Genomic DNA, 13,365 nt, shown 5'->3' on the forward strand with positions numbered 1-13,365 from the left:
TGTTCTCATGCATCTGGCTCTCAAGATCATGATTTTTTTGGGGAAGAAAGTCTTAGGATAAATGAATATCATCAACCATCCCCTAGGGGAGCTAGTAAAGAGAGACAAGAAAACCTAAAGGAAGTTAAGGTAGAGCTACCTCATTTCTATGGAAAAGAAGATGTAGAAACATATTTATATTGGGAGATGAAGGTAGAGCAATTGTTTGCTTGCAACCATGTGAGTGAAGAAAAGAAAGTACCCTTAGCTACCTTAAGTTTTCAAGGTGATGCTATGTATTGGTGGAAATCCTAATTAAACTTAAGATTTAGCCTTCTAGGTGCCTCTTTGCATGTTTCAACACAATTTACAAAGAAATTAAACTATGCTACTTTAAAAACTATTCTACACTAGAGTTTATGACATGTAAAATGTGTCCTTTTGACCCCTCTTTGACTATGACTCTAGTGGTTGCCTCAATGTAGCATTTTGGTGGCCTCTCAAAGGGTTGGTGTTGGGGCCTCTTCCATCAGTGGGTGTCAATTGTACCTGTACGAGGTAGAGGGGCCCAGGTAATACCTGTCTGTTGGGTACACAATTGTTGACGTGTCAGTTGTCCTTGAGTTTTTTCAATCTTCCTCCCTTTGTCGTAGGTGCTCCGCCGGTCGAGAGTACCAGCAATTGCACTCCGACGCTCAAGTCAACGCTATGATTTAAGTGTGTTCTCCTAGAATATAAATAACGTACCTCATTTTCTCACAAAGAGTTCTATTTATAATATTTACTCATGGGCTTTTACCTGTGTGGGTTGGATAGTTAGTTAACAACTAACATGCATAGTAGTTCACTGATATCATGGAAGTGTATCATTCGGTTTTGTCAGTTTCTATCGCTATATTGGGATATTTCCCTGATATTTTGGAGTGTGCATTTGACTCATTCAACATTATTTGTAACTGCTTATTTATTTCGCTGTAAATGTTATTTGACTCGGGTGGTAGGTTACCCAGTCGTTCGATCCCGACCGGTACGAATATAAACTAGATATTTATATGGGCAATGTGTTGTTTCCTTAATTTTTTTAACAAAAAGTTCTAAAGTTTAATTATGTTTTCAATAGAATCAGTGTGTTTTGATGTTGGATCCGTAATTATTTTACTCTGTTTTTTGTGATTCTGAAATTGAAAATTATTAATATTGAATGTGACTAGTTCATTAATTATATGTTGAACGAAATGTTAAGTGATCATTTTAAATGATATAATATCAACAATTAATATTTAAAAAAGCTTTTAAGATATATAAAATTCGATATTTATCTATTTTAAATGAATGTTAGAGACAAGTGATTTCAAAGTTTTAAAAGGATAATTTCACAAAATTTATATATTTTATTTAGACTAAAAACAATAATTTACAATTTTAGGCAAACTATATATAAATAAATAAAGTCTTACCGGGACCAAAGTAAAAACATATTTAAGAGAAATTTAATTACTTAATTAGTTTGTGTACATGTACGAACTTTACTTCTTATTTTTTTATTTAAAAAAGACTCATTATGGTCCCTACAAATATTAAAAGGATGGTTTTAAGTGTAGACACTAAAATGTAAAATTTGATAAAATCTGTTCTTGCCAGTTGACTGGGAACGTCTTCGTGTTATGGCTTATCCTCGCGGGCTAGGGCACCTTCGTTCTACACCGTCTGTGTGTACCTGAAAAGATGAACAAAGGGGCGCCCTCGCGGCCGTTTGCACTTCGACGCTCAAGTCAGCTAGCGAGAAACATCAAAAGGGACACACCTCCGTATCAGAACACCGTGGATGGATGCTCTGAAGGTGGTCCAATAACTGTGTAACTGATTTCTCTCCAATTGCCTGTGCGTACAGTGGGTGCACGAGCAAGCAACTAGAGTGTGTGTATGTGTGTAACTGATTCTGGATCGAACCCTTTCTCAAACATTTAAGGCTCCTTTTAAACGTCTAAAGCATTTAAAGCGTCTTAAAGCGCATTTAAAGAGTATCAAAATGTTCAGCGCATTTAAAACGTTCAAAGCATTTAAAGCGTTTAAAGTGCTTTAAAGCGTTCTTAACGTAAGCTAAATTAAAGCATACCTTAGCGAACTTTTAGGAAAACATTGATGTTTCCGTTCTTACCGCCACGTGTCCTTCTGACTTGATCGTTATTCTACGTGGAGGGCCTCACAGCGTCGTGACCCAACTTAGGGACATTCCGTCGTGTGAGTCCTCATTCCCTGGAGTGCATATGGCGCAAGGGGTGACTTTTTGGGTGCCAACTCATGCGCCCCAACCTCTAGTCACTCGCCCTGGGAGTGTATCTACCCTCCTCTCGCACCATGCACCTGGTCACCCCTGGGCATGACCCTCTCATGAGTCGTATCTATCCCAAGGGTCTCCCTGAGGTGGCGTGGATACTTCACGAGTCAGGTTACTCTCTACTGGTACTAGTACTATGGCCTGGAAGCCACCTTTCTCTCTTCTTTATTACTGCTCTGAGGTACCGGGGCCCGAGGCCTCCTTGCCCGTACCTTGGCCTCTGTTGGTGTCGCTCCCTCCATGGTCTTTCCTACCCATGGATATCGGGGGGTAACACCGTCGATGCCTTGTTCTGGCGACGCCTCAACTTGACGACGCCTCAAGCGGTCAATCTATTGACTTCCTTCCTTTGGCCCTTTGAGTGGTCCCACCATATGTTGACTTTGACCTTGACGTTGACTTTGACTTTGACTTTGGTCAACGCCCGGGACGGTAACTTGTTCTCAGCGAAAAGACTAAGGCCTTGCCCTATTGTCCACATGGCACTCTGATGACGTGTCATTCTCTGATCAGCTGACATGACATTCTCCGTACCGCTGATGTGACATTCTCCATACCGCTGACGTGACATTCTCTGTGCTGAAGATGTGACGCTTTAAGTTGCGCGTTAATCTTTCGACACGTAGCCCAATCGCTCGGCCAGCGCTTGGTGCCTCTTGCACTTCAAGTTAGCGCTTAGTCTCTTGACACGTGGCTCAATCGCACGGTCTCAATTTAGCGCCTCTTGCGCTCCGAGCGTAACGTTTAAGTCTTCGAAATCCCGAGCTTCAACTACTGTTCTATTCACTTTTGCATTCTTCTTCACTGTTCATCTTCTTTTCTCTGAAGCTCTCGCGATTCCTCCATTCTTCGCTCACTAAAGCTCGTCCCTTTCCATTTCCAAACCACAAAAGGTATGGTTTTTCTGCTATTATCTCCCTCATACTTAGTTGTACTACTCTCTTAACTGCCTGTGCCTGTTTACATTTCTGCATTGTTGTGATCTTCTTGTTCCTTCGTCTCTCTGTTTCCCCCTTTCTCGCGTGGGTAGGGTTTTCTAGAGTTTCCTCTTCTTTTCGCCTTAACCCTCATTCGCTAAACCCTTTCTCTTCTTCATTCTTCAGTTCTTCCGTTAATGGCGCGAACTAAGACAACGTCCAATCCTCCTTCCCCAAAGGTCAACTATAAGGCCCTCTATTCATGGGCCTATGACGAACTCTTAAACTAATGCACCACTTTAACCACCGTCGAAGACGTGGAGGATCACCAGGGTGACCCACGACTATACAACTTCAATGCCTTCTGCCGCACCCACGACTTCCACATCTCCATCCGCCATGGCACCCCTGGGGAACCTGTTTGCTTGGACGATAAGTCCAACGGGGGGAAGCCTTTCTTTTTTCTCTACCAGACCATGTTCAAGCGCGTCGGTCTGCGCCTCCCTTTCACTACCTTCAAGAGGGAGTTGCTCACGGAGATCAACATTGCCCCCGCCCAGCTACACCCCAACAGCTGGGCCTTCGTCAGGGCTTTCGAAATTTTATGTGGGCACCTGGGCATCCCACCCTCAGTAGACGTCTTCCTTCATTTCTTCGAAGTGAAGAAACAAGAGAAAAGTCTCTAGGTGAGGTTTTTCGGGGCCGCCAGCAGAATCCTCCTTACCCTCTTCCAGAACTCATACAAGGGCTGGAAAGGTAAATTCTTCAGGGTGTGTTGCGCCAAACACGATTCCACAGCCTTGGATGGCTTTCCTCTGTACTGGGTGGAGAAGCCCAAGCTGACCAAACCCAAGTCCTTAGACGAGCTGTCCTCTGCTGATAGGGAGGTGTGTGTGGCCTTGGCTGGCCTGAAGATCACCTTCAACACCCTAAAACTCATAGCTTGCGAATTCAACGTGAGCGCCCTCTCTGCGTACTTTGGTAGGGAAACCTACACTCTTACTTGTTTTCTCATACTTGCCCCTTAGCATGCTTTCCTTTATTGCTGAGTGTTTTGTTTATCTGCTGAATGTTTGTTTATCTGTTCCAATTTCTGTATGTGCTGTTGATCTGCGAATCTGCCCCAGTGGTGGAATTGATACTCTGTACTTGGTCTTGAGTTCAAGTCCTAACTCCAAATTTCTGTGTATAGCTATGTATATCTGATGCTTCCTGCTTGACTTGGTATTGGCTCTAACCCTTGTTCTTTGGTTTGTCTGGTGCAGCATCAGTGATGGACTCTGCAAGGCTTTGAAGGCTCGTGCCACGAAGGCTGGCGTCTCCAACACCCCCACTGCTGAACCAAACCTCCCACCTTCATCAGCCTCACCAACACCAACCACCACCGAAACCCCACTAGGTCCATCTTCACCACCACCACAAAGTCCCTCTTCACCACCACCACAAGGTCCCCAAACATTCCAAACACCCAACTCACCTCCCCCCATCGCCGCAGTCCCACTAGCTATGTCCTCCTCCCCTGCTCCAGCCCCCCTAGACAAAGGAAAAAGGGTGCTGGAGATTCCCTCCGATGACGAAGATTCCGATGGTGGGCTAGTCTTCAATAGGAGAAGGGCTGCTAGGGCCTTCACCCCACCAACTACATCCCCCCATGGTGGTGGGTCCTTTAGGGATAATCCTCCCAGCGCCACATCTCCACCACCACCACCAACAGTCCAAGAAGAAAGGGGCCACGGAGCCGAGTCTGCACCGCCACCACCAACAACAGAAGCACCTGCTGCTTCTGCATCTGCCCCCGCTGGTCCATAAATAATTGTCATTCCCCCAACAATTATGCAGCTGCTGAGGGGTTTCAATGGAGGGTTGTCGTCGGGAGGCTCCAACAGGAAGGAAGGCATGCCCTATTACATGGGGGCCTTCTTGGCCATTGCTCTCTAGTGGCGTGCTCAAGCTAAAAATGCAGCCTCCGGCGCACAATCTCTCCAGGCCCTTAAGCAGGAAGTGGCCACTCTTAAGGAGGAGAAGGAGGCCAGGGGGCGCCCAGAGGAGACCTACAAAGCCTCTTTAAAGTTGGCCCAAGAGGCCAGGGAGGAGACTGACAATTAGCTACTTGAAGCGGAGGAAATCTAGGCTAAACTCTATACCCATGTGGTGACCCTTCAAGTCCAAGTGGATGACCTTCAAGAGGCGACCAAGGCTTCCGAGGAGCTTCAGAAGGAGCTGGAAGATCAGTGCTCCGATCGGGAGCAGAAACTAGAGAAAATGGAGGAGGAATTGGCTGCCAAGGTCGAGGCTTTCAACCTTCTCCAGGTTGAGCATGGCAAGCTCCAAGCTGAGGTCAACAGGCTTCAGGTGGAGAAGGAGTTCTTGGACAAGCAGCTGGCCACCAAGGACTCCAAAATCGAAGAGCTGGAGAGGGCGAACCAAGAGCTCACCGACGACATGGCGGGGACGTTTGAGGAAGGATTCAAAGAGGCCCTGGTTCAAGCAACTTGCGAGAATCCAGGGATTAACACCTCAAACTGCGACCCAAGCAACCATGTCGTCGACGGGAAGGTGATGCCCCTCGACCTGGGAGACTAGGTTGCACTCCCCCTGCCAAATTTTTGGATGTACACTTAGGCCATTTGTGTAAATGCTTGAATAATTTGTGTAAACATCTGAACCATTCGCAATTCTGACTTGAATGCTATTCGGACTTCTATCTTCATTCTTGCTTGCATTTGTCTACTCTTAGCTTTTCTTCGTATTGTTATCTGCTTCTTTCATTATATCAAATGCATTTATCTACAATACTCCTCTTCGTAGCTTTGATCGTAACCCTTTAGGTAGCACGCGCCCTTCTTTCTTTACTTTTTTCTTCTGAGTCGCGATGCACCCCTTCTCCTGATCCTTTCTCTTAGAACTCTACTTGGCCCTCGTATCTGCGAGGAATCTTCCTCGTGAAGGCGTCGCTTGCCCCGTCATTGCCCAAAAAGGCAAAAGAGGATTTAACTTCACGTATTTTTCTTGCTTTTGGTAACTCGCGCTTTCACGCTTCTTCTTGTTCTTTTGATCTTTGATTTTCTCTGGCCTTCTAGGCTCATGAAAGTCTTCAGCTTGCTCTTTACTTTACCTGTTTCGAGTTCTCAGGCACTTACTACCAAAGGTCTTGTTCTCATTTCTTTTCTGGCCTCGACATCGTTCAAGGGCGAGGGAGGGCTCAATCTCTTTTGTGGCCTCAACATCGCTTGAAGGCGAGGAGGACTTATCTGTTCTTCTGTGGCCTCGACATCGCTCGAGGGCGAGGAGGACTTATCTTTACCTGTACTGGGTGTCCACGCTCGAGGAGGGACCTGCTCTGGGTATCCTCAGCGTGTCTAGACACTTGGGACAAAAGTCGCGCTTTGGTGCCCACGCCCATGGAGAGGCCTATCACAACAGTGTCGTATCGTCCACGGGGTGTCTAAACACCAAGGCAACTTAGCCCTTATCTCTACGCGCTAGGTGCCCATGCCTGAGGAGAGGCCTGCTCGGGGGTAGTACCGTTTCATCCTCGGGGTGTCTAAAAACACCAAGGTGATCAGTGTTCTTAGTGCCCACGCCCAGGGAGAGGCGTGCCGAAAACATCGTCGTATCGTCCCTGGTGTGTCTAAGCACCAAGATGACCAGGGATTTTGGTGATTACGCCCAAGGAGAAGGTTTCCCTGAGGAAGACGCTTCTCTTTAGCTGCGTGTATCTGCACCAAGTAACCTGGTTCTCCACTGCTCCGAAACTTCTTACTACCTGATGCCCACACTCGAAGGAAACGCCCCCCGCCACTTCCTTGTGAGGTGTCGAAACATCAGACACCAGGGCTAGCTATTCCTACCTGAGGAGGGGGCGTCCCGAAGGAATCCCTTAACCCCTGCTCATGGACTAGGCACCTGGATTTTAGCTTATGCTGAACGTACCTTTTGTTTTGATCTCTAGGCATGAGCATGCGCTCATGTTACTTGCTTTGATTTTGACTCCTGCTTTCTTATCTGGCGATGCCTACACCTGGCGACGCTTCATCTTGGCGACGCCTCATCTTAGCGACGCCTCCTCCTCTTGGCGACGCCTCATCCTAGCGACGTTTTATCTTGGTGACGCCTCATCCTGGTGACGCTTTATCTTGGCGACGCCTCATCTTGGCGACGCCTCTTCCTGGTGACGCTTTAACTTGGCGATGCCTCATCTTGGCGACTCCTCACACCTGGCGACACCTATGCCAGGCGTTGCCTTTGAATCTTTGTCTCTATTTCTTAATCTTTGATCTTACTTTGACTAAGAGGAAAAACTGAGACAAAGTTTTCTTGAACTTCTTTTTTACTTGGGTGACCTCATTAAAAAACCCCCGAGAGGGAAAAAGAGTGTCCCCTTTACAACTTGTACTTCATAACTCTCAACTGAAATAAAATTTCAAATTGGTCGCATTCCAGCTGCGTGGAATGGGTCCTCCTTCTAAAGTCTCTAGATTATACGAACCATTCCCTTTGGCTTTGGTCACTCTGAAGGGCTCGGTTCATTTGGGAGACAACTTGTTTTCTAGCTCATATGGATGAGCCTTCCTCATGACCAGGTCACCAACTTGGAATTGTCGCGGCTTCACCTTAGAGTTGTACTGAAGTTCCACTCTTCTCTTCACAGCTTCAGCCTTTATTCTCGCTTTTTCCCTAGCTTCGTCCAGCAGGTCCAGATTCACTCGCCTCTCTTCATTGGATTCTTCAGCCACAAAATTCTGATAACGTGGCGAGCTTTCAAGGATCTCCATTGGGATCATCGCATCTTACCCATACACCAAACTGAAAGGTGTCTCCATGGTGGAAGATTGGGGCGTGGTATGGTACGCCCATATAATCCGGGGTACTTCCTCTGCCCATCCCCCCTTGCCTTTCTCAAGCCTCCTCGTCAACCCTCTCAGCAACACTCTGTTGGCTGACTCCACCTGCCCATTCGTCTGAGGGTGTTCGACTGAGGTGAACACCTGCTTGATGCCTACCTCTGCGCACAACTTCCCCAACTGTTGGCTTGCAAACTGGGTGCCATTGTCGAACACCAGACGCCTAGGTACACCAAAACGACACACAATGTTCTTCCAAACAAAGTGTTGTACCTTGTGTGTCGTGATCTGGGCCACAGGCTCCGCCTCTATCCATTTGGTGAAATACTCAATGGCGACGATCAAGTACTTCATCTGTCTTATCGCCAGTGGGAACGGGCCTAGGATGTCAATCCCCCAAGTATGGAAAGGCCATGGATTGTATATAGATCTCAGCTCCTCTGGCGGCGCCTTGTGCCGATCAGCGTGCATCTGACACTGCTTACAACGCTGGGCGTATCGAACGCAATTTCTCTCACTGTTGGCCAGTAGAAACCTGCACGTACTACCTTGGATGCCAAGGACCTTCCTCCCACGTCGCTCCAACAAATACCTTCGTGGAGTTCAGACATTATCCTGGTGCACTCATCGCCACTTACACACGTCAAGATAGGGTGCGTGAACCCATGTCTGAACAGTACACCATCTACTAAGGTGTACCCTGCGGCGTTCCTCTTAACCTTCTTGCCTTCTTCTAGTTCTGCTGGAAGGACTCCATCTGCAATGTATCACCTGTATGGCGTCATCCACGTGTCTCCCTCGACCAAGGCACATACCTGCGTATGCTTTTCTTCTTTAGATGAGGCCGCATTTGTGTTGATGCGGGGTGTCCTTATCGTATCTTGAGTCAAAGAACGATGACTCCTCGGTTTTCCTCTTGCTGTACTAATATGAAGAACATCCACCCTGTTATCTTCCACAAATTTTCGCGGAGCTTTGAGCGTCTCTTGGATTAATGTCCTCTGTCTTCCCCCCTTGCCTGAGCTCGCCAGCTTGGCAAGCAGGTCAGCTCTGGCATTCTGCTCTCTTGGGACATGTACCAGCTCAAAAGCGATAAATGCTCCCTTTAACATCTGGACATACCTCAGATATGCCGCCATTTGCGGATCCTTTGCATGGTACCCCCCCGCTCACCTGCCTTGTGATTAACTGTGAATCACTCTTCACCAAGAGGCTCTGCACGCCCATCTCTTTGGCCAAGAGCATCCCAGCGATCAGCGCCTCGTACTCAGCTTGGTTATTGCTTGCTTTGAAAGCGAAGCGTAGAGCTTGCTCGATCAGCACCCCATTAGGTCCCTCCAGAACTATTCCTGCACCACTTCCTTGTTGATTGGAGGACCCATCCACTAAGAGCAACCACTGTGATCCTAACTCCACCTCTTGGGCGCCTCCTGGAGAGAGTTCTGCGACGAAATCCGCATAGACTTGTCCTTTGATGGATCCCCTGGGTTCGTACTGGATATCAAATTCTGACAGCTCCACCGCCCAGCAAACCATCCTTCCCGCCACATCTGGCTTCTGCAGTACCTTCTGAATGGGAAGGTTCGTCATCACCACCACTGTAAAACTGTGAAAGTAGTGGCGGAGCCTCCTGGCTGAGAATACTACCGCCAACTTCGCTTTCTCCAATGACTGGTACCTCGATTCTGGGCCTTGCAAAGCCTTGCTCACAAAGTAAATGGGCCTCTGCACTTGATCTTGCTCCTGGACCAGCACAGAACTGATAGCTCATTCCGTTACTGCAAAGTACAATCGGAGGGGGACGCCTGCCACAGGCTTGCAAAGCACTGGCGGCGTCGCCAAGTATTCCTTCAACTTAAGGAATGCTGCTTCGCACTCGTCTGTCCACCTAAAGCGGCTATTCCTCTTGAGGCACTGGAAATAGGGGTGCCCCTTTTCACCTCCGGCAGACACAAACCTTGACAAAGCCGCCATCCGCCCCGTCAGCTGCTGCACTTCTTTCACTGAGGTTGGGCTCCTCATGGCAATGATGGTTGCGCACTTATCAGGGTTTGCCTCTATTCCCCTCTCTGTAAGCATGAAGCCTAAGAACTTACCCGCCTCAACCCCGAAGACACACTTCTTAGGGTTCAGCTTGAGGCGGTACTTTGATATGGTAGCAAACAGTTCCTCTAGGTCAGCCGTATGCTGCCTCCTCTCATGCGAGGCTACCACCATGTCATCTACGTAGGCCTGCACGTTTTTTCCTAGCATGGGTTCAAGGACCTTGTCCGTTAGCCTCTGGTAGGTGGCACCTGCATTCTTTAGCCCAAATGGCATCACCTTATAACAGTAGCTGCACGTCTCCGTCATGAACGTCGTTTTACTCTCATCCCTTGGATGCATCTTGATCTGATTGTAACCTGAAAAGGCATCCAAGAAACTCAGCATCTTGCAGCCCGAAGCACTGTCCACCAAGGCGTCGATGCTAGGCAGTGGATAAGAATCCTTCGGGCACGTCTTGTTCAAATATGTGATGTCAACGCACATCCTCCACTTCCCATTCGCTTTCTTCACCAGGAGGACATTGGCCAGCCACTCAGGTATTGTATTTCCCTGATGTATCCAGCACTTAACAATTTCTGCGTCTCTTCCTTTACTACGAGGCGCCTCTCCTCGTTGAACTTTCTCCTCCTCAGTCGCACAGGGCGAACCTTGGCGTCCATGGTAAGATGGTGGCATAAAAAATCTGGGTCGATACCTGGCATGTCTGAGGCGGACCATGCAAATGCATCTAAGTGGCGTGAAATCACCGCTGCCACTTCATCCTGTTCTTCTTGACTCAACAAACGCCCTAGTTTGAACGTTCTGCCGCCAATCTACCTCTCCACCACGTTGCCCGTTGGTTGGTCTCTGCTATCTTTTCTCAGAGGCGTCGCCTTATCGTTTTCTCCAGGCGATGCCTCCTCTGCTTCCTTCTCCATGGGCGAGGCATCGTCATTTCTTTCCTCTATGGGTGCGTCTTCTCTGGGCGTCGCCCTTGCGGGTGTGGCCTCGACAGGCGTCGACACCGCGGGCGTCGCCTCCTTTAAAGGCTCTACCTCCATTGGTGTATCTGGACCAGGTGGTCGCTCAAGCACCATGACCACGCCTCTCTTTGTCTTCAAGCTATTCTCATAGCATTTTCGTGCTTCTTCTTGATTTGACTTGATGACAATTACCTTACCACTAAGATCTGGCAGCTTCATCTTCATGTGGCGCGTGGAGGCCACTACTCTTAGCCTATTCAACGCCGGTCTGCCCAACAGGATGTTGTAGGCTGAATTGGCGTTTACAACTAAGTACCGAATGCTCTCGGTACGTGAGGCCACTCCATCTGTGAATGTCGTCCTCAACTCCAGGTAGCCACGTACTTTCACTGGATTGTCGGAAAATCCATGCAAGCATCCGGTGTAGGGCCTCAAGAGGTCAGGGGACAACTGTAACTTGTTGAATGTCAACCAGAACATAACATCTGCAGAACTCCCCTGGTCGACGAGAACTCTATGTACCTTCCTTCCAGTCATGACCACCGAGATGACCACGGGGTCATTATCATGCGGGACGACATCCCGTAGGTCAGTCCTCGTGAACGCGAGGTCCGACTCCCACGGGTCATCCGAGATTTTCTCATCAACTGAGTTCATTGACCTTACATATTTCCTGTGCCGAGAGGCAGTGGGCCCTCCTCCAGAAAAGCCACCAGAAATGGTGTGCACTTCATCATGGATCGGCATCTCATGTGTTTGATATTGCACTGGCACTGTCAGGGCTACAGCCATAGCAGATCCAGCGAGGTAATCTTTCAAGAATCCATTCTTCACTAACTCATCCAACTGGTAGCCAAGCGCTAAACATTTGTTGATGTGGTGACCAAAAGCTTCGTGGAATTCACACCAAGAGTCCTTGTAAGGCCCCAACACCTTGTCAGACTTCACTGGTGGCCTCAGTCGCTCAGCTATGTTGGGCACAGCAATCAAGTCCTTCAGTTCCACCACGAAGTTGTGCCTTATTGGCTTATTCCCTTCCCTGGCTGGACGATTTCCTCCCGCTTGACCCCTGGGCTGGGGTCTTCTCGCCTCGTAGGGGCATCTCCTCTCCTAGTTTTTTCTTCCTGTCGTGGTCTCGTTGACCCTGACGGGTTGTGCACGCGTCTGCGCTCGCGGGCGTGCGGGTGCAACACTTGTGTGCTTCTCATATACTTCACCCTCAGAGACGATATGTTCCACCGCGCGACGCCTTATTTCAGCAAAGGTCCTGGGGCGGTTGCGGATGATTGATTCGCAGAAAGGCCCAGGGCATACCCCCTTCCTGAACGCGTACACGATTATGGGCTCTTCTGTGGTGCCAACCTTCACTACTTGTGCCCCAAAACGGTTGATGTACTCCTTCAAAGTCTCACCTTGATATTGCTTTACGTCAAACACGTCATACAAAACAGGCGGTGGAGCCCTGTTTGCTAGGTACTGCTCCCTGAATAACTGCGACAGCTGCGCGAAAGAGGTGATATGGCCGTCTGGAAGGCTGATGAACCAGTCCATGGCCATTCCTGTCAAGGTGCTCATGAAGAGCTTGCATCTTACGGCGTCAGAGCCACCTACCAGCATCATCTGCGTGAGGAACGCAGTGAGATGTGCTTCAGGGTCATCCATCCCTGTGAAAGTAACCTTGGGTCTTGTGAACGTGTTGGGGATCACTGCCTCCAAAATCTGCTGCGAGAACGGTGTGGAGAACTCCCTCGGCAGGGTGAGACGCTCAATCTCGTCTGGGTCGCGTTCGTGCGGTGGAGCTCTTCATTTCGCACCTGAGAGGCCACGAGATCAGCCTGTGTGTACCTGAGAAGATGAACAAAGGGGCGCCCTCGCGGCCGTTTGCACTCCGACGCTCAAGTCAGCTAGCGAGAAACATCAAAAGGGACACACCTCCGTATCGGAACACCGTGGATGGATGCTCTGAAGGTGGTCCAATAACTGTGTAACTGATTTCTCTCCAATTGCCTGTGCGTAGAGTGGGTGCGTGAGCAAGCAACTAGAGTGTGTGTATGTGTGTAACTGATTCTGGATCGAACCCTTTCTCAAACATTTAAGGCTCCTTTTAAACGTCTAAAGCATTTAAAGCATCTTAAAGCGCATTTAAAGAGTATCAAAACGTTCAGCGCATTTAAAACGTTCAAAGCATTTAAAGTGTTTAAAGTGCTTTAAAGCATTCGTAACGTAAGCTAAATTAAAGCATACCGTAGCGAACTTTCAGGAAAACATTGATGTTTCCG

General features: G+C 48.4%; 1 protein-coding gene across 1 annotated transcript; it reads right to left on the reverse strand.

Moving 5' to 3' along the window:
• Nucleotides 1-10,936: 10,936 nt before the first annotated feature.
• Nucleotides 10,937-12,748, reverse strand: LOC137815835 (uncharacterized). The gene is made up of 2 exons (XM_068618947.1): nt 12,401-12,748; nt 10,937-12,079 (listed from the first exon to the last, which is right to left on the reverse strand). The coding sequence occupies exons 1-2, from the start codon at nt 12,746-12,748 to the stop codon at nt 10,937-10,939; spliced, it is 1,491 nt and encodes a 496-aa protein (XP_068475048.1).
• Between the last annotated feature and the right edge of the window lie 617 nt (nt 12,749-13,365).

This window comes from Phaseolus vulgaris, chromosome 1, assembly GCF_000499845.2.
Source record: "Phaseolus vulgaris cultivar G19833 chromosome 1, P. vulgaris v2.0, whole genome shotgun sequence".
NCBI classification, from domain to species: Eukaryota; Viridiplantae; Streptophyta; class Magnoliopsida; order Fabales; family Fabaceae; genus Phaseolus; species Phaseolus vulgaris.